Raw genomic sequence first — 25,457 nt, forward strand, 5'->3', positions numbered from 1 at the left:
ATCATACATTTTAGTAGTCAAGACTGTAGGTCATGAATCACCATAGCCAAGTCTAAATCTCACAGGATGGGGTCTTGTGTCCCACTCAACCATATGTAAAAAAAAAAGGGGCAAAGTATATCTGTTTGCACATACAAAAATAGGGAAGAAGCCAGGTGAATATTGAGGCTGCAGCCCATATTAGCAATCTGAAGGCAAATGCCTTCCATTTTGGGTGGTAATATGGAGGTGGTAGGTGAATAAGAACAAGGTTATTAGCAGAGTTGAGCCAAATTATAGACAATAAAGTCAGATTATAACAAAGTTTGGCAATTTTGTGTTCAGATAAACATTCATAAATTTAAATAATAAATTTGATTATCTAGCTTTATAACTATCTGTATTAGTTTATAGAGTTTGTCAGAAATTTTCTGTTGGAAAATAACCTTCTTCCAAAATTGAAGTTTTCACATGGAAAATTTCAATTTTGCTGCAAAGTTATGATTTCTTCCATCAGAAAAAACAAAATGAAGGCTCCCTAGATGCCTGCCTGGAGGCCTGCCAAGGCTGAGGGCCCTGGCTCTCTGCCTTCTCCCCACAGCTGCGATTGGAAAGGCTGAACTCCTGGGTTCTCTGCCTCTCAGGGCAGCCAGGTTGGAAGGCTCTGGTCAGTTTCATTTTCTGTGGGGGTGGCTGTAGGGAGAAAGTGAAACTGACAGGAGCATTCCAAGAAGGCAACTAGGAAGCAGAAGAATTCCATTTCAGTTCTGTCATAACAGAATTTTTATGGAAATCCTAACCTGAGAAAATGTTGCATATTTGACTTTTCATCCTGGTTCAAAAGGAAAAGTTTTCAAAACTGCAGAATCTTTCATGGGAACGGATTTCTATTTTCTGGCCTACTCTATTTGTTTGGCCATTAGAGGTATGAATTTAGTGTAGATCCCAAGTATATGGGATAAATACATTTTTTTAAAAAGGTGAAATCTAGGCAGGGAAAAATGTGAAATTTAATCTGAAACGAAATTCTGCCACCATTTGCTCGCTTCATTTCCGTGGATGTTCAGGATTTCCCCCTCCTGTATATTCAACAGTGCTTTGTCCGGTGATGTTTTAAGCAGTCAAGTTTTAATTAGCTTTTTCTCCCAGCTAGTGAGTCTAAAATAAATGTTATTAAAAAACAGTGGACAAGTCCCCTCTGGCAGGGCAAACAGGGAATAACACTTACATGAGTGTATTACTTTTAATTTTTGTAAATTTGCTTGCAATCTCTTCACCCTCTGACTGGATTTATTTAGTGTTGTCTGTAAAACAAAGAAAAAACTAAATTCTGTGCTGTTCCATTACCACTTTGGTTTAATTTCCTCCTCTGACATGTGACCCACTCCTAACATGTATACATACAAAGAAAAGATGGTCAGAAAGAGACCACAGTGCAGTGATCCTGATCTGAACCATTGTCTTATAGTGTTAAGACCTCCGTTGGCCCCCTACACTTGTCATAATTTGAATTTTCTGGGGTTTTGCAGCTCAGTGGTCCAGAATTTTATTTGCTATACATCATCGCTAAGGAGTGAATTGTGGGTAGTTCAGAAGCTTTCTGCAAGTTCACTGCAGCTTTGCTTCATTTCAAGTTGGGATGTTTAAAATCGAGTGGAAGTTTTGTCTGATGTTTGAATCAATCCAAAACTCCGGGTCTATTTGGTATTTGAATAGGCTGCAACTATTGTATCATTAAGTTTCTTTATGCACAAGTAACTGCTGACATAATACAAATGTCATGGTACATTATACTACAAAGAAAAACAAGAAGGTTATTTTTTTATCTGGAGGTTATAGCATGCATGTCTCACAGAGTCCACAGGTTTGGTCAGAGTTCCTCACAGGACAGCATCTTCCTCTGATGCATGAAAGGATTCATGATAAATAGACTGGAGATGCCAAGATTCCTCCCAAGCAACCAGTGAGCTGTAGGTGAAGGGAGGGGAAATAGAAATAAAGGAGAGAGAACCTTCCCAGCAGATGGGGCAAAGGGTAGTAGGGAGAGGAGGGAGGATATATTTCTGTAAACTGGAGTCTGAGACGCTCACAATAATCATGGTGCTGTATGCTAGGAACATATCCTAACATTGATTGGAGACAGGGATAACTAGGCTATGAGCATTATTTTGGTTTTCTAGACTTTCTTAGCATTTATGGAAGATTAAATTTACTGGCAGGACAGGAAAAACTGAAGGGAAACCCATAGCTGTTTGGCTCCTAGAAGGCAAATGAGAAAAGAGAGGAAACCTAGAAAAAGGTAGTCCCTTGAGCAATTTTAGGGAAGATTTTTCCACTGATTACAGGCCAACTGACTCTTTCGCAAAGGCCAAATCCTGTAAGGTAAAGCCTTAACTCCCATTAAAGTCAGTGAGTTGACTGGTACTTATTACCTTACAAATGGGGGCCTTAAAAGCTGCCCAAAGATAGATTGATGCAGATCCTAATTGTTGGAACTGCCTTTTGCATATATAAAGGTGTGACCTGGAATGAGAGAGGTGATTAGGAACTAGTCCAACAAGAACAACTAACTCTTACAATATATGTTTTGTTACAATGTCCTTTAGTGCATAAGTACAATTTTTGTTAGCTAGCTAAATGTCTTGTCTCTTTTACTCTATTAATTGAGACCCTGTGTTTCAATATCAAATCATTTGTATAATCACTGTTTTTGTTTGCTGATAATGTGGTCCTCATCTTCAAAGTTGACTTGTAGGCAAGTCATAAAAAAGAGCTCTTTGTTCCTTTCTGAACTGATCTGGGAAACCAGGTAAAAGTCGCATCACACTGAAAATCTGGTGCTACATGTGAGCATGAGATATCCTTAGTAAGTGGATTTTACTGGTCAAATCATAAAAAATTATGACTCACTTTAACTAGTGTGTTTTATAAAAATGTTAATTAACTGATTTTTCTGCTTGCTATGCAATTAGTGAAAATTGCATAGATAATCAGCCTGGCCATTGGGGAATGAAAGAATTGACCTAGGGTTGGTTTGAATACTTATCCAAACCTCTTGAGTCTGAAAAGTTGTCGTGAAAAAGGAAAATAATTTTCAATAACAATTAACTGGACTACTTCAGAGCTCAAGAACACTTCCTTTGGGGAAAAGTTCGAGGTGTTCGTTATTGTTTGTTTTAAAAACGAAAGTTGAATTATGCCGGATTGTTTTCTACAGAAAAAATAAATGAGGCTGTCATGCTGTCTGGTATGGCTCATGACTGTGATTGTCAAACTCAGGACAGACTGTCAAAAAGGAGGGCAGAAACCCCAAACTGGTTGGATGTTATATTTAGATTTCACAAACCCAGTAACAAGTGTGAACTCCTAAAGCACCACAACAGTCTTAACATGGAGTCACAGTCCCATTTTACATTCCAGTCTATCTTGCCAACCAGACAAGCTGGAATTAGTGATAGTCATTTTACACCAAAAATCACACCATCTTTCAGGTCATTCCCAGTTCCAAAGAACCAGTCACTTACCCCCAGGTCAGCTGTACTCAGATCTCAAACCAAAGACAACAGTTGTAGCCAATCCTATAATAAACTAACTAACAATGTATTAACTAGGAGAAGGAATGAGAATTATTTACAAGGTCAAAACAGGAACCATACACACACACACACATGAGTTAGTCATATAATCATAGAATTATAGGACGGGAAGGGACGTTGAGAGGTCATCTAATCCAGTCCCCTGCACTCATGGCAGGACTAAGTATTATCTAGATTTAAAAAGGTAATAAACACTTTTATGAAAAGCAGCTCTATTAGGGCTGACCCATGCAAAGCAGCATGGGAATCTCTTGCTTAGGTTTTGGAATCTTTGCCCCTCAAAGTCCAGACAGCATAAAGAGAACCCAATTCCTGCTCGTATGAGATTTGTATCCCCCTCTCCCTAGAATCCAAGCTAACGGGATGAGTTCTTCTGCTCGTAACCCCTTCATGTGTGGGTGGTAGGAACAATTGATAGTCTTTCGTTCCCAATTGCCCAGTTGGATTCAGTAGTCCTTCCTGATGGGCTGGAGATACCACCTTCTGTAGAAACCCAGTATCTTGCAATAGGTGAAGTTTTTCCCCTGTTTGGTGAGTTAGAGTTTCAGAACAAACATTTTACGGTTACAGAGCAAACACTTAAGTATTACTTTATAGCATGGAATACAGATACTATAAGTAGGCTTAGTACACCATCTTACTAGCATTCCATAAAGTCTAAACACAATCATATAACACTAATATCTATTTTAACTATACTAATGCACAGGTGAGCAAGACTGGTTTCCAATTATGCATGTGTCAGTGTTCAGTGAGGCTTGGGCCTTGCCATGAGCTGGGACCAGGTCAGAGTCCAACATACTAGGTACCTAAATAAGTGGCCTGATTCCGCCTCAGCATTTATTTAGATCCTAACTTTTGCACCAGATTAGGAAAAATTTGGCTAACGTATCTGTTTTAATCAAGTGATGTGTACAATGCAGAAATGAGGCGCACAGCCTATAAACATGCTCGGGTGTACATGAACCACCACCTCTGTTAGAGTCAGAATTGTGCAACTGGGTTTCCTATGTCTGAGCAGCTCACAACCATTGGAGAGGCTCTAGTGTTAGGGGCTGTGTGATAAATAAAGGAGGAGAGAGCTCCCTTTGATGGACACCCAGCCAGCCAATTAGCTGTAAAATCCCTCTTGGTAGCTGTTCTTTACTTGCTTTACCTGTAAAGGGTTAAAAAGTCCACCAGTAAAATAAAAAGAGAGAAAAAGAAAAGAAAAAAGGTGGGCACCTGACTAAAAGAGCCAATGGGAAGGCTAGAACTTTTTTAAAAACTTCAAAGAAACTTTCCCTCTGTCTGTTGTTCTCTGGGCTGCAGGGACAGAGCAGCAATGCTGTGTAAGGCTTGAACCAGATCAGATCATACCTAGAATTTCTTATTTGGCAGCCCCCAAATAGCTAAGTAAATTAGGGCTGTTTAGCTAGACTCTATCAGGTTTATTTTCTTTATTTTGGCATGTGGATCTCCTCTGTGCTAACCCCAGATGTTTTGTTTGCTTGTAATCTTTAAACTGAACCCCCAAGAAAGCTATTTTGGGTGCTTGATTTTTGGAATTGCTCTTTTAAAATCTAGCAGAAGCCTAAGTTCCAAATGTATTGTCTTTCTTTTTGTTTTTAATAAAATTTACCTTTTTTTTTAAGAACAGAACTGGATTTTTGGTGCATATGTTGTTTGATTAGCTCGTAGCCACAACTAATTTCCTTTGTTCTCTTTCTCAGCTCTTCCCTGGAAGGGGGGGGGGGGGTGAAAGGGCTTGAGGGTACCCCAAAGGGAGGAATTTCCAAGTGCTCCTCTCTGGGTTCGAGGGGGTTTTTTGCATGTGGGTGGTGGCAGCCTTTACCAAGCCAAGGTCAGAGAAAAGCTGTAACCTTGGGAGTTTAATACAAGCCCGGAGTGGCAAGTATTAATTTTTAAAATCCTTGCAGGCTCCACTTCTGCACTCAGAGTGACAGAGTTGGAATTCAGCCTTGAAAGGCTGTAATTTTGGAAACAGAGGTATCAGTTGGTATGAAATGTCAGGTGTTTCTAGTTTTCATCAGAGGAACAAATCTGAAGATCTAACTGTGTTAACTTTGTTAATATGTTTGTTATAGGCAGCGTGAACACCTGTAGTTAAGGTTCTCATTGTATATCACTTTCCATTACAGCCTTTTTATTTTTGGTGGCTTAAAACTCTGCCTTTAACTATGGGGTAAAATTTTCTGTGCTTGAGAGCAGATCCTCAACTTGTGTAAATTGTCATAGACCTTCTGTGGCAGCTTAGGATCTACCCCTTGGTGACCGCTTCTGGATTTGTTTGTTTGTTTATTTAAATAAGTATAAGGTATTAATGGTGCACCAAAGTTTCTTCAAAACTATGCCTCTGGATTTCTTGATTTCTTTCAACCTACTAGTTCATCTATGAACTTTAAACGTTCGCTTTCTTCAGTAAGTTTATGTGGAGGCAAAGCCTTTTAATCACCCTGTTCTGCTAAGACTCTTAAAAGTCTGCAGGCCTCAATAAGTCTCTGGAAATTCCTTTAATCTAGATGGTTCTTCTAAAGACTTGAAAGCAAATTATACTTGAGGCTGAAAGAAGATAGTAAAAATAAAAGCAAACGTATATTCGAAGCAACATCCAAACAATACAGCAGAAAAACAGAGCTCTGCATTATGTGGTAAGTTAATTTTACCATGTCTTACGCTTTTCAGGACTTGCTGATGGTCCTTTGGGGGGTTTTGTACTAAATTTTAGCCCGGCTGTAAAATCCCTGACAAATTCAATTAGCGTGTCCAAAAAATACTTGGAGGAGAATGATGTTGCCCTGAACAACAAAATTAAAGCGAGACTGGCTGGGAATGGTTAGGTGTATGTTTGTTTTTGGACAAATCACAAGTTGATTACCCTGCAGTGGCAATTTTGTAGGATTGCTGTTTGGCTGGGGTTTTTTGGCTTTTTTTGTGGAAAAGCCTGTACTTATTTTGGGAGATTTGGAGATTGTAATTTTAGCAAATTGTCACACAGTTGCATCCTGTGTGAGTAAAACTATTTTAAGGTGAAAAGGAGTACTTGTGGCACCTTAGAGACTAACCAATTTATTTGAGCGTAAGCTTTCGTGAGCTACAGCTCACTTCATCGGATGCATACTGTGGAAAGTGTAGATCTTTTTATATACACACAAAGCATGAAAAAATACCTCCTCCCACCCCACTCTCCTGCTGGTAATAGCTTATCTAAAGTGATCACTCTCCTTACAATGTGTATGATGATCAAGTTGGGCCATTTCCAGCACAAATCCAGCTTTTCTCACCCCCCCCCCCCCCACACACACAAAGTCACAAAGATCCATCGGTGATCTTCCTGATAACACCATCCTGGCCACTATGGATGTAGAAGCCCTCTACACCAAAATTTCACACACAGATGGACATTATCCCTGATAATGCCACGGCTAACCTGGTGGCTGAACTTTGTGACTTTGTCCTTACCCATAACTATTTTACATTTGGGGACAATGTATACCTTCAGATCAGCGGCACTGCTATGGGTACCCGCATGGCCCCACAGTATGCCAACATTTTTATGCCTGATTTAGAACAACGCTTCCTCAGCTCTCGTCCCCTAACGCCCCTACTCTACTTGCGCTATATTGATGACATCTTCATCATCTGGACCCATGGAAAAGAAGCCCTTGAGGAATTACACCATGATTTCAACAATTTCCTTCCCACCATCAACCTCAGCCTGGTCCAGTCCACACAAGAGATCCACTTCCTGGACACTACAGTGCTAATAAACGATGGTCACATAAACACCACCCTATACCGGAAACCTACTGACCGCTATTCCTACCTACATGCCTCCAGCTTTCACCCTGACCACACCACACGATCCATCGTCTACAGCCAAGCTCTGCGATACAACTGCATTTGCTCCAACCCCTCAGACAGAGACAAACACCTACAAGATCTCTATCATGCATTCTTACAACTACAATACCCACCTGTGGAAGTGAAGAAACAGATTGATAGAGCCAGAAGAGTTCCCAGAAATCACCTACTACAGGACAGGCCTAACAGAACGCCACTAGCCGTCACCTTCAGCCCCCAACTAAAACCCCTCCAATGCATTATTAAGGATCTACAACCTATTCTGAAGGATGACCCAACACTCTCACAAATCTTGGGAGACAGGCCAGTCCTTGCCTACAGACAGCCCCCCAACCTGAAGCAAATACTCACCAGCAACCACATACCACACAACAGAACCACTAACCCAGGAACCTATCCTTGCAACAAAGCCCGTTGCCAACTGTGCCCACATATCTGTTCAGTGAACACCATCACAGGGCCTAATAACATCAGCCACACTATCAGAGGCTCGTTCACCTGCGCATCCGCCAATGTGATATATGCCATCATGTGCCAGAAATGCCCTTCTGCCATGTACAGTGGTCAAACTGGACAGTCTCTACGTAAAAGAATAAATGGACACAAATCAGATGTCAAGAATTATAACATTCATAAACCAGTCAGAGAACACTTCAATCTCTCTGGTCACGCAATTACAGACATGAAAGTTGCTATATTACAACAAAAAACTTCAAATCCAGACTCCAGCAAGAAACTGTTGAATTGGAATTCATTTGTAAATTGGATACAATTAACTTAGGCTTGAATAGAGACTGGGAGTGGCTAAGTCATTATGCAAGGTAACCTATTTCCCCTTGTTTTTTCCTACCCTCCCCCCCCCCCCCGGACGTTCTTGTTAAACCCTGAATTTGTGCTGGAAATGGCCCAACTTGATTATCATACACATTGTAAGGAGAGTGATCACTTTAGATAAGCTATTACCAGCAGGAGAGTGGGGTGGGAGGAGGTATTTTTTCATGCTTTGTGTGTATATAAAAAGGTCTTCTACACTTTCCACAGTATGCATCCGATGAAATGAGCTGTAGCTCACGAAAGCTTATGCTCAAATAAATTGTTTAGTCTCTAAGGTGCCACAAGTACTCCTTTTCTTTTTGTGAATACAGACTAACACAGCTGTTACTCTGAAACCTATGTTAAGATGAACTTACCTGGCAGGATGTGGCATCAGTGAATTCTGACTCAGCCTCTTACTACACAAGGCCTAGCTCATCTGTTGCACATTGCAATGGGTATTCTAGAAATGGCTAATTTAAAAACATTCATAACTGAATGAGGTTTTCAAGCATTCCAGGAAAATGAAAAAACATCTTCTATGATGTCTGTGAAGAGATCAAATTGGAATGCAGTCTTCCAATTGTTGTACCGACAACCCTTAGCAGCACAGAATTGTCAGAAAGTCTGGGGTGTCCTAATGTGCCTTCTAGATCGTAAAGAGTTTAGCAGCACAGAAGCTGAAATACTGAACAATAAAGCAGCTTTTGAAGAAATGAGGTAAATCCTTTGCTCAAAACTCAAATTTCTGATTGGAAACCCTTTGGCCATTGTATGAAGCACAGAAAAGATTGGAATCCCATTCTACAATAGATTCTGTGTTGTCTAACACAGAGGTGTTTGTCATTCTGGTCAACAAGGTCTTTGCAGTATCTTGTCACAAAAACACATCTGGGGAGATTCCAGAGGAAAAAAAAACAAATCTTTTCATATCCATTTTGCCAGTCAGTGAGCAGTATATACTTGGAAAGGTTTTTTGAAGTTTTCACAGAGCTGTCAAAGAAGTGGGAAGCTACTGTCTCTCATAATATGAAAAGGAGTACTTGTGGCACCTTAGAGACTAACCAATTTATTTGAGCATGAGCTTTCGTGAGCTACAGCTCACTTCATCAGATATTTGAGCTCATGCTCAAATAAATTGGTTAGTCTCTAAGGTGCCACAAGTACTCCTTTTCTTTTTGCGAATGCAGACTAACACGGCTGTTACTCTGAAACCTGTCTCTCATAATATGTCCCCTGAAACTTTTAACAGTGAATCATAATTATGGAAAGTCATTGTGCTTGTTTGACCTCCATTGCAAAAGAGTGGCCTGTACTAATGAAGATTTAAAGATTACTTGTGTATAATTTTCCTCTTTGTGACTCCTACTGAAGGAAGAACACATCTGGAAAGTGAATTCCATACATACATGGCAATATCTCCATCAGACAATGGCAGATCACTCCATTTGAATTTTGGAAAATCCACTGCACTGACTTACCAAATTTGAGCCTACTTCTCGCATTCTCAGTGTCCCACCTAACTTGGCTGATGCAGAGAGAATATTTTTAAAATTCGGCTAACTCCAAGGCTGCAGGAGAACAAGTTTTGGAACAGACACTTTGAAAAAACTGCTGTAAGCCTTAGCTATGTAGGACTTCTGGAATTTATACAAAGCCCCTTATATTAAATGTAAGCTAAAAAGAGAAGTATTCTTTTTAATAAACCATATACGGAACCACATTAACTTTTGTTTGTTACAATATCTTGAGGCTCCAGTTGGTTTGGGTACCCATCCAGTGTATTATGCAGCTAAATACAGTATATGAAACAAATCACCACGTCATTAAACACCTTTTACTTTCAATATTCTGACTTTTCTCTATTTGTTGCTTTTTTTAAATGTCCTTCCCATCCCCTGACATTTACCCAGAAAACTGAAGTTAGTTTTTCAGACTAATTTTCAGCCATTTTTAATTTTTTTGTAATATACACTGATAATTCCCAGGATTTTTTCAGCAAAATAAAAACTGAAAACAAAGGGCCTTTTATATCAGTCCAATCCATGGTAAAATCAGCCAGACATGAGAAATTTCTAGTCTATGTGCAATCAAAATGTTTTTCCAGACCTAACAGATTATTTCTAACTAGACAATGAAGAACTTCAAAAACATTCTAGATTCTGCTAAAAGTTCATGAATAAACCCAATTTTTAGGCCATAATATTGAGACATGGTACTTCAAAAAGTGTTCAGCGTATTTTGCTGTATATTATTTATCCCATAATTTTTCAGCTCTCCTATCTTAGAAATTTCTTGTATAATTTACTTCAGAGTTGGTCAAACATTTCTACAGTGAACAGAAATGACTCAGTCAAATCAAAAATTTCAGGGATTGTAGTTTGCAGTCTATAATGGTTGTATCATCAGCATGCTTCAACTTCTTAAACTCCTTCTCACCTCCCCCTGTAATCCCTTTGGTTTTAATATTTAACATCACTATTGCTAAAGGCTTTATGCCAAAATTAAAGGAGAGAAGGGCATTCCTTGCATGTTCCTTTTAAATAATTGCAATATAGACTCTGGTATGGCCTCAATATTCATTTACCAAATTTCTTCCAAATGTCAAACTTTTACCTAATGTTGCAGAAAGAAATCCAAGTATTCTCAGCTAATGATGAAAGATATATCTTTCATCAAGTATGTTCTATTTAAGAACCCACCTATGACTCTGTGAAGAAGTTGGTGCTGAATTAGTAACATCAAAGACATTTCCATGACCATGTTTTATGTCAGAAATTCAGGATTCACTGTAGGCTCCAGAGCAGAAAAGAGGATTGAGGTGAAAATTACTTACATTGACACAAATATCTTCATTAACTATTGGGGGGAAATGCAGGAAGATACTGGTTATGTCTCATAAACTCATCTGCTTTTTGCATGAAATGTTCTGTTTTTGCAAGTTTGTCCCAGTGTGAAATTTTTTTTCATTATACAGATTCGGTGGTTTGTTTCTTTAGACAGAAGGCTTTTTACCTGTTAGGTATTTGGATCCTGGAGTCATTTCCAGAGGAAATAAAAACCCACATAACATCATTCTATGAAATCTAGTGTTTATATCTTTAAAAAACCAAGGTATTTGGGGTGCCATAAGTGGGGAAGACGTGAGAAGTCAATACCATCAAAAGGGATTGGCTGCCCTGTATAATCAGAAGGTGAATACAAATAAAATCCTCATGTGAATGGTTTGACTTGTTCCATTTAAGGGGTTTCCATAGGCTTTGCACTGTCCAGGAAACTTTCCCTGCAAATGGTTCACAAATACAGATAATCTCAGAGCAGGCATATAATGATATGGTGACTGCTACATTTTGTTCATAATAAAAAGAAAAATTTAGAATTGCAGTCCTGAGGGGAGAAAAAGTTGTGACTCCTTGGGATCCACAGTGAAAGTAAAAAAGGAGAATAAGAGAGTGGACTGTCTATCACACAGTTCTTTCTCCAAGGTGGGAGATTCCTAGGGGTTAAAAACATGTTGGCTGTCCAGTTCATTCATATATTTTTATGTATCCTATATATAAAAAGTTCTTATGTGTCCTTAACATGTTTATGGGCTTCATCATGGAATGTTAAACCAGATTGTGACAGTAATTATTGGTCCATATTGGAGCACTGTGGATAGCTTCAGCTTTGTACCTCAGGAAGACCCAGTGAGTGCCCCCAGCATTGAGAACACAGCTGTTTTGCCACCTATTAGGAGGGTGTAGTAAGGACTTCCCTCCAGGCAGAGGTGGAAGAGCCAGTGCACCATACCGGGGCGGACTGGCTTCCCCAGGCGGCTGGAGCCCCGGGCCCTTTAAATTGCCACCAGAGCCCTGTGGCTGGAGCCCTGGGGTAGCGGTGGTGGGGCTCCACCAGCTATTTAAAGGGCCCACACTCGGAAGGGGCCCCGCCTGCTCTTCTCCGCCCCCTCCTCTCTCCTACAGGGGCAGAAGCTTGGTGCTGCCTTCTCCCAGGGCTCTGTCCTGCTGCTGCAGGGCAGGCTCCGCCGGCAGCCCAGCTCCCCTCGCCCCTGCCTCTTCCCGCAGCGTGCTCCCCTCTCACTCCCTCACCCTGCCGCCGATCAGCTGTTTGCCGGCATGAGGAAGCGGAGAAGAGGCAGGGGCGGGACCTTGGGGAAGGGGATGGAATCGGGACATACACCCTCCAGCCCCCTGCCGTGAGCCGCTCAGGGCAGGGAGCTGGGAGCGACCCCAGCCCACACCCCCAGCCCTCTACCCTGACTCCTGCACCCCCCCCACGACCTCAGCCCACACCCCCAGTCCTCTGCCCTGACTCCTGCACCCTCCCACATCCCCACCCCCACCCTGAGCACCAAACGGGAGCTCCTGCACCCTCCCCCACCCCACATACCCACCTGCAACCCTCGCACGGAAAGGGAGCTGCCCCAGGTAAGCGCTCTGCATCCCAACCTCCTGCCCCAACCCTGAGCCCCCTCCCTCATTCTAGCTCCTGGACAGACCCTGCACCCTAACCCCAGCCTGCTCCTGCACCCTAAATCCCTCCCAGACCCAGCCCTGTTCTCAATGCACCCCCACCCTCAGCTCGGTGCAGAAAGAGAGGAAGAGAATGGGCTAGAACCAGGGAGAAGGTAGGTACCCACTCTATGTGGGAAGGGGTGTGTGGGGGGGATCCTGTTTACCCCCTCCCCAGCCCTGCTGCACTTGCAGTTTACCCCTGGCCCCTCCCTTGCTCCAAGGACCAACCCTAGCTCCCGCCCCAGTATGCTTTTGCCCCCAGCCCCTGCCTTGCTCCAGTCATCAGGGGCTAATTCTCCCCCCATGCCCCACTATGCTTGTCTTGCCCCTGGCCCCTGCCTCTCTCCAGCTGGTGACCAATCCTTCCCCCCCCCCCCACCACCACCACCATGCCCTGCTGTGCTCTTGCCCCTGGCCTCTTCATTCCCGGGTGCGGGCGGGGGGGCACAAATACGTTTGGCGCCAGGCCAAAAAAAGTTAATTCGGCCCTGGCACTGTGCCCTTTAAATTGTCCCCGGAGTCTTGTTGCCAGAGCCCTGGGGTAGTGGCAGCCAGGCTCCGGTGGCAAGTTAAAGGGCTGGGGTGGTAGCGGTGGCCCCGAGCCCTTTAAATTGCCCCCTTTAAATCACCCCCGAACCCCAAGGCTCCCAGTTGCCTCTGCAGCTGGGAGTGCAGGGGGTGATTTAAGGGGCCCAGGGCTCCCAGCTGCTGCTCCCACAGCCCTAGCCCCAGGCCCTTTAAATCCTGATTTAAAGTGCCTGGGGATTTAAAGGCCCCGCCTCTTCTAGTTGAGGCCCCACCCTCTCATCAGGACTCTGGAGTACTGGTAAGTCCTTTAAGTTACTTTCACCCCTGCTTCCAGGGCTGGCCAGCTGTGTTAGCAGATGTAAGAGGATGACAACGTCACAGACTTCTCCTTGTTCCTCCCTCTCTGTTCAGATACTTTGTCCCCCAGGTTGTGCTAACAAGGAGTGGGTGGTGATGGCAGGGACTGTATTTGTGAGGAGAAGGACATGCCTTCCCACCTGTTTCCCTGCATATTCTCAGGTGAACTCAATGCCAAGAAATAATGTTAGTGTAATGAAGAAGATTGCTCCTTTCCCAACATCTAAGTGGGAATCAAACAGGAAAAACTTTTTTACACTACATGTATATATTCTAAATATGAAGCTTAAATATTTGACCTCACTACCCCTTGCATTCATAGCTTAAGGGGGGGAAAGCAGAAGAAATCACATTATAAAGCAGTATACTTCCCTTTGTGTGTGTGTGTGTGTGTGAGCAATTTCTAAATCCTTCATCCCTGTTTTTGGAAAAGTATGAGGTAAAGTCGCCATCACTTTCAAGGTGTATATCAGAAAAGGAATAGTGACAGGGTATCTTAGCTTTCACTTGCAAAAACTCTCTTTCTGGCAGGCAGAATCTAAGGCTTTTTAAGACCATTTTGTATGCGCAATTATTAATTTACAAATGTACTTATCTGTATTTTTGTGAATCAGCATCCTAGATAATGAAAGTGTGAATCACATATAAGAATAGTATAATGGGTTTAGTGTGCGGGTTGTGGGTGATGTTGGTGTCCTGTTCTATAAAGGAGGGCCTTTCTGGCCTTAAACAATATGGTCGTTAAGAAGAAAAACCATGTGTGTGTGTTTCAAATTAATTCTGACTTTCAAATGTATTTTCCTTATTTAAAACACTTATCCAAATGTGAATGGATGTGTTTAGTTTTGTGTTCTGTTCTATGTGTTAAGTTCATTGTGACATATTGGTTTAACTTTCTGTTTACAGAAAACGTTTTGTGATCATATTTTCGTGCTAACCGCTAGCCCATGCCTTCTCTTTGATAGTCAAATATTCCAAAGATTATCCGTGCAAAAGACTAAGGTTAATTTTCATTCCTAGAACTGCTTCTCATCTCACAACTGTTTTACGCTGGAGTAATTTCAGTACTTGTACAGTCTCCTAGACACCACATATGCCTCTGAGTTGGTTACTGTTATAGAAACTAATTCCTCTGATTCTCTGTCTTTGGAGCCAATAGCTAAGAAAAAAAATAATCACTGTGAAATCCTGGTCTCCTGACATCAATGGGAGTTTTGCCATTGACTTGATTGCCATTGATTGGTCAGGCATGACTTGCCCTTGTTGAATCCATGTTGAGTATTCCTGATCACCTTCCTCTCCTCCAAGTGCTTCAAAATGGATTCCTTGAGGACCTACTCCATGATTTTCCCAGGGACTGAGGTGAGGCTGATTGGTCTGTAGTTCCCCAGATTCTTCTTCTTTCCTTTTTTAAAGATGGGCACAATATTTGCCTTTTTCCAATCGTCCAGGACCTCCCCCGATCACCATGAGTTTTCAAAGATAACGGCCAATGGCTCTGCAATCACATTAGCCAACTCCTTTAGCACTCTTGGATGCAGCGCATCCGGCCCCATGGACTTGTGCTCATCCAGCTTTTCTGGATAGTCCCAAACCACTTCTTTCTTCACAGAGGGCTGGTCACCTCCTCCCCATACTGTGCTGCCCTGTGCAGCAGTCTGGAAGCTGACATTGTCTGTGAAGACCGAGGCAAAAAAAGCATTGAGAATTTCAGCTTTTTCCACATCATCTGTCACTAGGTTGCCTCCCCCATTCAGCAAGGGTCTCACACTTTCCCTGATCATCTTCTTGTAGCTAACATACCTGTAGAAACCCTTCTTGTTACCCTTCACATACCTTGCTAGCTGCAACTACAATTGTGCTTTGGCCTTCCTGATTACACCCTGGCATGCTCGAGCAATATTTTAATACTCCTCCCTAATCATCTGTCCAAGTTTCCACTTCTTGTAAACTTCCTTTTTTCATTTAAGCTCCCTGAAGATTTCTCTGTTAAGCCACGCTGGTCGCCTGCCATATTTGCTATTCTTTCTGCAAATCTGGATGGTTTGTTCCTATGCCCTCAATAAGGCTTCCTTAAAATACAGCCAGCTCTCCTGGATGCCTTTCCCCCCTCATATTAGCTTCCCAGGGGATCCTGCTTATCAGTTCCCTGAGAGAGTCAAAGATTGCTTTTCTGAAGTCTAAGGTCTGTATTCTGCTGCTCTCCTTTCTTCCTTTTGTCAGGATCCTGAACATGACCATCTCATGGTCACTTCTGCCTAGGTTACCATCCACTTCTACTTCACCTACCAATTCTTCCCTGTTTGTGAGCAGCAGATCAAGAGGAGGAGGGCCTCTAATTGGTTCTTCCAGCACTTGCACCAGGAAGTTGTCCCCAGTACTCTCAAAAAAACTTCTTGGATTGTCTGTGCACTGCTGAATTGCTCTCCCAGCAGATGTCAGGGTGATCTTAGTCTCCCATGAGAACCAGGGCCTGTGATCTGGAAACTTCTGTTAGTTGTCTGAAGAAAGCCTTGTCTACCTCATCCTCCAGGTCTAGTGGTTTATAACAGATGCCCACCATGACATCATCCTTGTTGCTCTCGCCTCTCAACTTAACCCAAAGACTCTCAACAGGCTTTTATCCAGTTTCATACTGGAGCTCTGAGCAATCGTACTGCTCTCTTACATACAGTGCAACTCCTCCACCTTTTCTCTCCTGCCAGTCCTTCCTGAATAGTTTATACCCATCCATGACAGTACTTCAGTCATGTGAGTTACTCCACCAAGTCTCTGTTTCTCCAATCACATCTTAGTTCCTTGACTGTGCCAGGACTTCCAATTTTTCCAATTCTTCCAATGCTTGTTTCCCAGGCTTATTGTGTTCATGTACAGGCACTTAAGATAGCTAGCCGATTGCCCTGCTTTCTCAGTATGAATCAGGAGGCCGCCCCTGTTACACCCTCCTCATTGTGTTTCTTCCCGGTATCCCACATCCCCACTTACCTCTGGACTTAGGTCACCATCCCACGGTGAACCTTGTTTAAAGCCCTCCTCACTAGGTTAGCAAGCCTGCCTGTGAAGATGCTCTTTCCTCTCTTCATTAGGTGGATCTCATCTCTTCCTAGCAATCCTTCTTCCTGGAACAACATCCCATGGTCAAAGAATCCAAAGCCCTCTCTCCGACACCACCTGCGTAACCACTTATTTACTTCCACAATTCAATGGTCCCTACCTGGGCCTTTTCCTTCAACAGGGAGGATGGACGAGAAGATGACTTGCTCCTCAAACTCCTTTATCCTTCTTCCCAGAGTCATGTAGTCTGCAGTGACACACTCAGGGTCATTCTGAGTAGTATCGGTGTCCACGTGGAGAAGTAGGAAGGGGGTAGCAGTCCGAGGGCTTGATCAGTCTCAGCAGACGCTCCATCATATCCTGAATTCTAGCTCCAGGCAAGCAGCACACTTCTCATGTCTCCTGGTCTGGATGGCAGAAGGATGACTCCATCCCCCTTAGGAGGGAGTCCCCGACCACCACCACCCATCTCCTCCTTTTGGGAGTTCTGGTTGTGGAACCCCCATTCATAGGACAATGCATCCCATGCGTTCCGGTCAACGGGTTCTCCTTCTGATCCCTTTCCTAAGATAACTCTTCCAAACCGTTCTCCACCAGTACCTGTGCAGAGAGCATGAAAATGATTTCTTACCTCTATCTGCATTGGGGGTACATGGGTTCTCCTCTTTCTTCTTCTGGAGGTCACATGCTGCGAATTTTGTTCCCTGTTCTGCACTGCCCTCTCTGATTCTTCAGCATGCTCTACCTGCAGTTCCAAATGCTGACTTCTATCCAGAAAGTCTTCATTTTCTCTGATGCAATGCAGGGTTGATACTTGGGTCTCTAGTCCTTTAACCTTCTCTTCCAATATGAAGACCAGCTTGCACTTCGTACAGATGAAGTCGTTTCTATCCTTTGGGAGAAAGACAAACATGGCACATCCTGTGCAGGTCACAACAGCTGATCGCTCACGATCTGTATCTTCCATCTAAAAGCCTCTTCAGATGGTGTATTTACTGCTCACAGAAGCCTGAAAGGCAAAAACACTCTGGGAGAACTCCCCCAGGCAAACTCACTTGGTTCGTAACTGGCTGCTTTTTTATAAGGCTGCTGGCTTGAAGCAGTTGGCCCGGCTCAAAGCCTTCCCTCCAATAAACCACGCAAGGCCCACCTGGAACAAAGCACTCCCAATTCACACTTTTCAAACAAACAACCACACAGCCAAACAGTTACACTTAAGTTACACTACCCTAGGTTTTCATTTACAATCAGATCACTAGTTCAACAAACCTGAGGAGCATGTGATAATGAAGTTAGTTATTCTCCTAAGTCAGAAAAGAAAACAAAAACCCTTTGGATGAGAATGCAAAGACCACTGAGATCGCTACTCAATTTCAGTAAACTGCTGAATCTAAAGATTTAGTTCAACAGGCAAAGGTAGACATGATAATAGCCTCTCTTGATAAGGATATCATTGTTCTGGGTGAGAAGGATGTCTTTCAAAAAATTGACTAGCCAGCAGAGTAAAGGGCTCTTTAAAGATACATTTTGAAGCTTCAGCTGTGTATTATAACCTCTTTTGCCAGAGAGGCAGTTGCCTGTGCTAATGATCTTCAAAGGTCCATAGGGGACATGAAAATCAAATCAGTGCTGAGAAAAATATCCATAGCAGCTGCTTTTGTTGCTGATGCATCCCTTGGCATGATCATATTCTCTGCTCAAATGGTTGCTCTGAACACAATGTCTCAGATAGTTATGGCTCCGCACCTGGAAAGAAAATAGACAAGCCAAGCAAGCTCTTTGGCAGGGAATTACATAAGATTGTTGTCGGGTCCAGTGAAAGACAAAACACACTTACTATTTTGGAAACTAGGTCAAAATAATTTCAGACCTTTCTACAGGCAGAGTACCATTTTACAATTAACGATCACTGGCAACGCAATCCAGAAGAGCTTTTTATTATAAAGGAATGCCCTGAACCAGAAGAAAAAGCCGAGGGGGTATGCAAGATTGAAGTACAGCTCCAATTCATCATTCAAGTAAAATAAGTCCAACTGTGACTTTCTTAGTCATTTCCCCATCTTCTCAACAATGATGAAGAGTTAGTGGGGAGGAGATGATCCCTCTTTCTAGAAAAGAGTGACCATAGGCAACTGTGTTTTTAATTTATTTTCTTAATTTTCTTTTTTAGTTAGAATAACGAAAGAACTGATAATCAGGCTCCTAATGACTTACAATCATTTAAATTCACAAACTAAATATGCAGTTCAGTCAGCTCACTCTCCATGCCAAAGCAGCAGCTCATAATCAAATGCTAACCACCCTATACCTCAATCTGTATCTCAGTACTTCTTCAAAAGTTGGATGAGACAAATGGATCCTGCAGTATGCCCTGGAAGTTGCAAATTCAGGCTGTATTGTACCAGGGGTTGAATGAGAATAGAGAATGTCCTGCCTACTCTCTCTCATATCAACTCTATTATATCAAGAAAGGATCTAGCATCCATGGCTCAGCTGATTGTAACTGTGATAGTGTTTCACAGGGAAAGAGGTGGTCTCTTAGGTAGGCTCATCCCAGGTAATTTAAAGCATATTAGGTCAAAACCTGATCTTGCCATATGCACAATCAAAGTTTTAGACCAAATATGTTCATATAAGTTCAGATAAATTACAGGACTGGATGGCTCATGGAATTGGTTATTTGATACAAAAAATGTACTTTAGTCACAGTTCTGGGTTAGGTAGTTAATAGAGCTCTGCAGAGTATGGAAGTTCTGGGTCATGAAGGATTTTGAAATTTGGCTTCGTTCAGAATCTGAACAAAAACTGAATTTCTGAATTTTTTTTTAATTTTGTAGTATAAAGTTTAAAAAAAAATCAATTTTGAAACAAAAAATCAAAATGTTTCATTCCAAAAAATGTTAAAATAGGATGTTTCAACATCATTGAAACTTCCCCCTAGTTTTCTTCTGAAATAAAATCTGGTATAACTGACCCAATTTAATGAAGTTTCTGTTTCAATGAAACCAAATATTCCAACAAAATATGGTTTTGTCAGTTTCTCCAACCAGCTCTACTTGTTTGTGTATCATCTCATGGCTATTCAATGTAACAGATAAATACAGTAATAATCTCAGGTCATTGTCTACATCACTGTCAATCTTGTTAGTAAGCACTGTGTCGACCTTAGCGGTCTGCATTAAAAGTTCCCTAGTGCACTTTAATGTAATACTGTTTGAAATCACAAACCAATACCTTAAAGATTGAATTTTTAGCCAACATGCAAGCATTCTTATCTAAATCAAATCAATCCAAACCATACCTCTGAACTTTAGAGTTGCTATTCAAATGGATTCCATAAGCTCACTGATTTTGAGTAGGATTATGGCATTTGTTTTCAATTTTCCGTTATAAATCTAATTTTTAAAATATGCATGATGGGCTTCTTGTAGCAATATTATTTGTGCCATATCTGCATGTGGTGTCCTTGATCCGTTTATTTGTGCCAAATGTTGTGGATTTAAAATAGCATACAGTACACCCTTGTGCCAAACGTTGTGGATTTAAAATAGCATACAGTACACCCTAGCATACAGTGCACACTTTTCCCTTAATTATAATGAACCTTTAGCTATGATGAACACAGATCCTGGATCCCAACTACAGTACTATACTGTTATAAAAAAAAAAGTGTACGGGGGAGGATGTTGCATATAGGTGCACAATTTTTACCCAGCCTGCCATGGGGTTGCCAGCTGAACTGGCATCCTGGACCCACTCTGCTGGCAGGAGCTGACAGGCCTCATTGTAATTGTTGTTTTTGCTGTAACGTACCCCTGGCTATAATGAACAAATGGCTTGGATCCTGATAGGTTTGTTATAGCGAGAGTGTATTGTATGTCTATTTTAAATATATTTCCCTCCCCTGTTGTATGAAAAACCCATGTAAGCAATTGGACAAACTAAGTAGTGGAACTGATCCTGCACAAGGTCATGTCAAATGAACAAAGCAAAGAAGCTATAAAAAAAAATCCCCTCTGATCTCAGGCACTATCTGTAATAAGTGTAGGGAAAATAATTCATTGTGATTGTTAAGTTGGTGTTATCCTCTGTAACCTTTCCACACTTCTGTTTTGATCAGTCTGGAAATAGGAATAACAGTTATTCCTCCAAAATCTTAAAATCATTAACGTTTGTAAAGTAAGATTGTTATAATGTTTGTTGACGACACTAAGGGTGTTGTATGAAGAATACATGGATTTTGTGTCATGGTAAAGGTTAAGATAAAATGCAACAATTTTATTCTTTTTAGTTTATAAATTGTATCATCCAAATGTGGTCTTCAGAGAATAAAACAATTTCTAGAGCATAATTTCATGTCTGATCTCCAAAAATAGAGGCTGTGCAGTAAGATTTTCATCCTTGTTCTTTGTATATATTGGATATGTAAAATATTTACATGAAAATAAGAATACAATATTTTGGCAAGACCCTATCATCATAAGTATGGGGTTATTTGTACAGTTCTAACTGAATTCTACTTCTATATTTTTTTTTCTCTCATTTGCTTGTCTTATACATGTTTACCAGGATAGCCCAATGGTCTTACAGTCTGACAGGAACGTAACAGTGAACGCAAGAAATCACATGGGACAGTTAACTGGACAACTGACTGTAGGTGAGTGTTCTTCTTTAAAGAAGATTATTTGTATTATTTAAGTCTCATGAATAACCTTTTTATTCAGTGATGTAAAATATTTTTTGCAAAAACTCTGATAATCATACTGAAGAATAACATTGGGCCTGATGCAACACTCATTGGAAAGTAGAGCTAGTAGGGGAAAAAAAGAGAGAGAAAATGGATTTTTCATACATCAAAATCATTTATTTATTTTTTCATTTGTTTTTTTTTGTCACAAAAAACAAATATTTCAGCAGACAGTTTTGCATAAAATGAAATTTTTCTGGCTGCTTTCGATTTTTTCATGGAAAGTAATTATCCGTTTTCTAACAGAAAGACTTCCATCTCTTCAATGAGCATTGAATTGGTCCCCCTAGCCCAGATCCTGAATTCAGTCCTCCACAGATTCTGAATCTGAGTAACAGAATGTAAACAGTGTAAACCTATTTGAAATTCTTACCGAGATAACAAGATATTGTCTGTGTTGTCAAGACATCACTGTACTGTAATCAGGGTAATATGGAATATATTTCCAGTCATTAATGAAAATGAATTTGATATATCTTTATTTTACAATTGAGGGACAAAATATAAGAGCTAAAAATTCCAAATGAAATTAAAATTCAAAGTGGTCTAAAGTTACTAACTTCCAAATGTAACTAATGGGGTACATTTTATTTTGATTTCCTTTTATGTTATCCTGCTTTTATTAAGTCTACTATTTTCTAATATTTATTATTATAAGTATGATTTACTATACATTAAAGAATTACTAATAATATATTACTAATAAGGCTGTATATTTTAGTGGCGAGCACAGGACTGAAGGCATTCATGGCCTTCCTGGTAATATTTATGAAAAAGATTAATACTGCGGTAACCTTTAAAATAATTAAATGTCCTAGATAGAGGATATATTAGAAGGAAAGTAAATGGATACTGGCTGGGAAACCAAAAGTGTGTTGGTTTTCCTTTAACAATAGTTCTAACTTTTTTGATATTGTTGTCTTAAAAACTCTTGATCTTGTCTATCACACTTCTTGCTATGGGGAGGGTAGAAGAAAAACACAAACCTCTACACCCTGTTAGTAATTGCTATATAGTGTTAGTGGTGTTAACAGTTTTAATAGATGGTTCTACTATACAGGATGCTGTAGTAAAAAGTTTTTCATGAAAGTAGTATTTCTGTCTAGGGTTTATATCATTGATGTTATCATAAAATATTGCTGTCATCTTTTCTATGTAGTAAAACTTTTGGTAAAAGAATCTTGTGTTCCCTGGGGAAAGGATATTAAAAAGGGATTTTTTTTTTAAATAAAGAACTCTTCTGTCTCATGTTATGAAACCTAAGATGTATTCAACCTGGAGAATCAACATACTATATATTCTACAGGAAAAGGATATGTCCAAATGAATGTTGTCATATTCTTTGTAAATTCAAGAAGAAATAACACAAAATACTGAGTAATCTTAAACTACTCAGAATGTTGTATTAATAACTTTACAGAAGTTTTTACTAGAGGTTGGAAATTTTTCAACAACATATTTTTTGTTGGAACATGCCATTTGGTTAAAACCAGAACTTTTTGCAGAAACGTTATGTTTCCACAAAACATTTATCAAGAACTTTTCTCCAGTTCAGGATGTAACTTAGAGGGGGAAAAAGAGACCAAACAAATAGTTTTCGGGTTAGGGGTGTCATCTTCTATGTGGAAGAACCAGGTTCAAGGCCCTGATTTGCTTGACTCAGAGTAGAGGTATGAACCTAGTACTCCCACATGAGAGTGAGCCCTAACCAGCAAGCTATTGAGTCAGTCTTTGTCTCTCAGGGTCTCCTTTTGGAGTTGTTCACTTTTTCAACTAATTATATACTCATTGCAACTCTCTCCTTTTTTTTTAATGGAAAATTTTGAAAGCTCTAATTTTTTATTTCAATACAGGACAAAAACAAGTTTTGAAACCTCAACATTTTTCATTACGCTGAATTCTTGTTTTCTGGCCAGCCTTAGCTTCTACAAATTTGTATTGCTCAGCTTTATTGCTTATGAATAAGGCGACAATTTAATCATGGGTATTTTTAGTAAAAGTCATGGACAGGGCACGGGCAATAAATAAATTCACAGCCCATGATCTGTCCGTGACTTATACTATAAATACCCCTAACTAAATCTTAGTGGGGGGATGGTACTGGGGGTGCAGTGCTCTGGGGGGCCGCTGTTGGGGGTATGGAGCCAGCAGCAGTGGCTGCTCTGGCTGCCCTGGGACCACTGATGAGACAATCTTCGGAGCCAGCCACACTGGCCGCTGCTCAGGCAGTCCCCAGGGTCAGCTGCCTAGGGTCACCCGAGCAGCGGCCAGTGCGGCTGGCAGCAGGGCTGCCCAAGTAGCTGGCTGCAGAGCCGCTTCAGCAGCAGCCAGTGTGGCTGTTACCAAAGCCACCTGAGCTGCTGGCCCTGGAACCAGCTGCTTTGGCAACCCTGGGGTTAGCCACACTGGGCACTGCAGAAGTCCCAGAGGTCCTGGAAAGTCACCATATCTATGACTTCCGTGACAGATGCGGAGTCCTACTTATGAAAGCAAAATGCTGCCTCTTCCCCACTTCATTGAAAGCAAAGCATACATTACCTTTCAATTAGGAGTTTTGCATTCCTAAGAAAACTGTTAAGCTAACCTTTCAGAGGTGCCGAATTGCAGTCATGTCAGTTTTTCTCCATCCAAAAACATCCATATGTAAGGCCTAACAATTTTTAAAATTAGGGAGGAGCATTTTAATCCTTTTTTGTTAGATGAAAGATACTATAAAATATCTGCATTTAATAGCTATAATCCTGACTTGGCAATTTATCACATGTAATGTAGTCTATTAGATTATATTTACATTAAATAAATCAGTGTTTTAGGGGTAGTTACACCCTACTCCAATTATAAGGCTTTCTGTTATAAAACTCTGGTAACAGACTTCTGCATCTTCTTGGAGTCCTCATCTTAACTGCATCATTTTTACAACATCTTTTACAAAACTTCATCATATTTGTCTACCAAAGATATTTCTAATAGTTTATCACATTCAGTTTCCACTCTTTTTCCATAGTAGATATTAATATTATTTTAGTTCTTGCAAGAAAAGAGATTAAACATCTCTTGGGATGAAAAGCAGCCGTTAGTAAATTATCTCTTCTTTGGGCAAATCTACATACTATTTAATATTTGAACTAGCTATTTGGTATGCAAGTTTGTGATTTTTTTTTAAAAAATCCACAAATTTACTTTTAAATAGCACAAAATAATAATAATAAAAATAATCTACCAGTGATTGCCCATTGTATTATACAACAAATCCACAAGTAACAGAGAAAAAATTGAAGTGTGGGGTTGTGAGTAAGGAGAAAGTTAGAGTAGTAATGAGGAATGTTTTCATTTATTAGCTTTACTTCAGAATAACAGAACTTCCCCATACTGCAAAGATATGGGCATGTAATGGAAAAGGTTTAATGTGTAGTTAGATAAGAAACTTGGATATTCTACTGTTCATGAGCACCAACAGAAAAACGAATATGAGATGTGCTCTGTGCTGAGTTTGAGCCATGGCCTTGACTCTCTCAAACCTACAGCATTCCACAGAACTTTAAAGCAATCAGTGTTTAATGGGATTTGGAATTTGTGCCTTGAAGAAGGGCTTTAATACTTTGCTTTTCTCACAGTGATATTTTTTCATTTTATAAATGATACCTGCTGTTCTCAGTATGCTCCAAGAATAGGTACTAACCTGGACTACTCAGGCATGGCATAGAAAAGTTTTTGGTAAAAACAAGTCAACCTCTCATTAAAAGGTGAGAATTAAAGAATCTGAACTTATAAACATGAATGCTTAAAAGGAAAACCTCCTAACATTGTGAAAGCCCAATGGTTTTATCTAGTGTTAGGCCATTAACTATCATATGTTGTTTCTGAACAAGGGGAGGACTGAAATCTGGTTTAGGTACCTTATGTATTGTGATTACTATTTCTGAAGTTTGTTCTCAAGGGAGATGCTCCAGCTTCTAATCAGTCAGAAGACCTCTCTTCCTGCAGAATGTCTATGTTTTGTCT

At 40.7% G+C, this 25,457-nt stretch overlaps 1 protein-coding gene across 3 annotated transcripts in view; it reads left to right on the forward strand.

The window, feature by feature from the left end:
* The window catches only part of SGCZ (sarcoglycan zeta), an 834,522-nt gene that overhangs the window by 678,224 nt on the left and 130,841 nt on the right, over positions 1 to 25,457 (forward strand). For all 3 annotated transcript variants that reach the window (XR_007356409.2, XM_048848187.2, XM_075127889.1), the window contains exon 4: positions 21,278 to 21,365. Coding sequence is in view for 2 of the 3 variants with exons in the window: in XM_048848187.2 (XP_048704144.1) it covers positions 21,278 to 21,365 (88 nt within the window). In the remaining variant the exon portion in view is untranslated. The remainder of the gene's footprint in view (positions 1 to 21,277; positions 21,366 to 25,457) is intronic.

This window comes from Caretta caretta, chromosome 4, assembly GCF_965140235.1.
Source record: "Caretta caretta isolate rCarCar2 chromosome 4, rCarCar1.hap1, whole genome shotgun sequence".
Taxonomy (NCBI): domain Eukaryota; kingdom Metazoa; phylum Chordata; order Testudines; family Cheloniidae; genus Caretta; species Caretta caretta.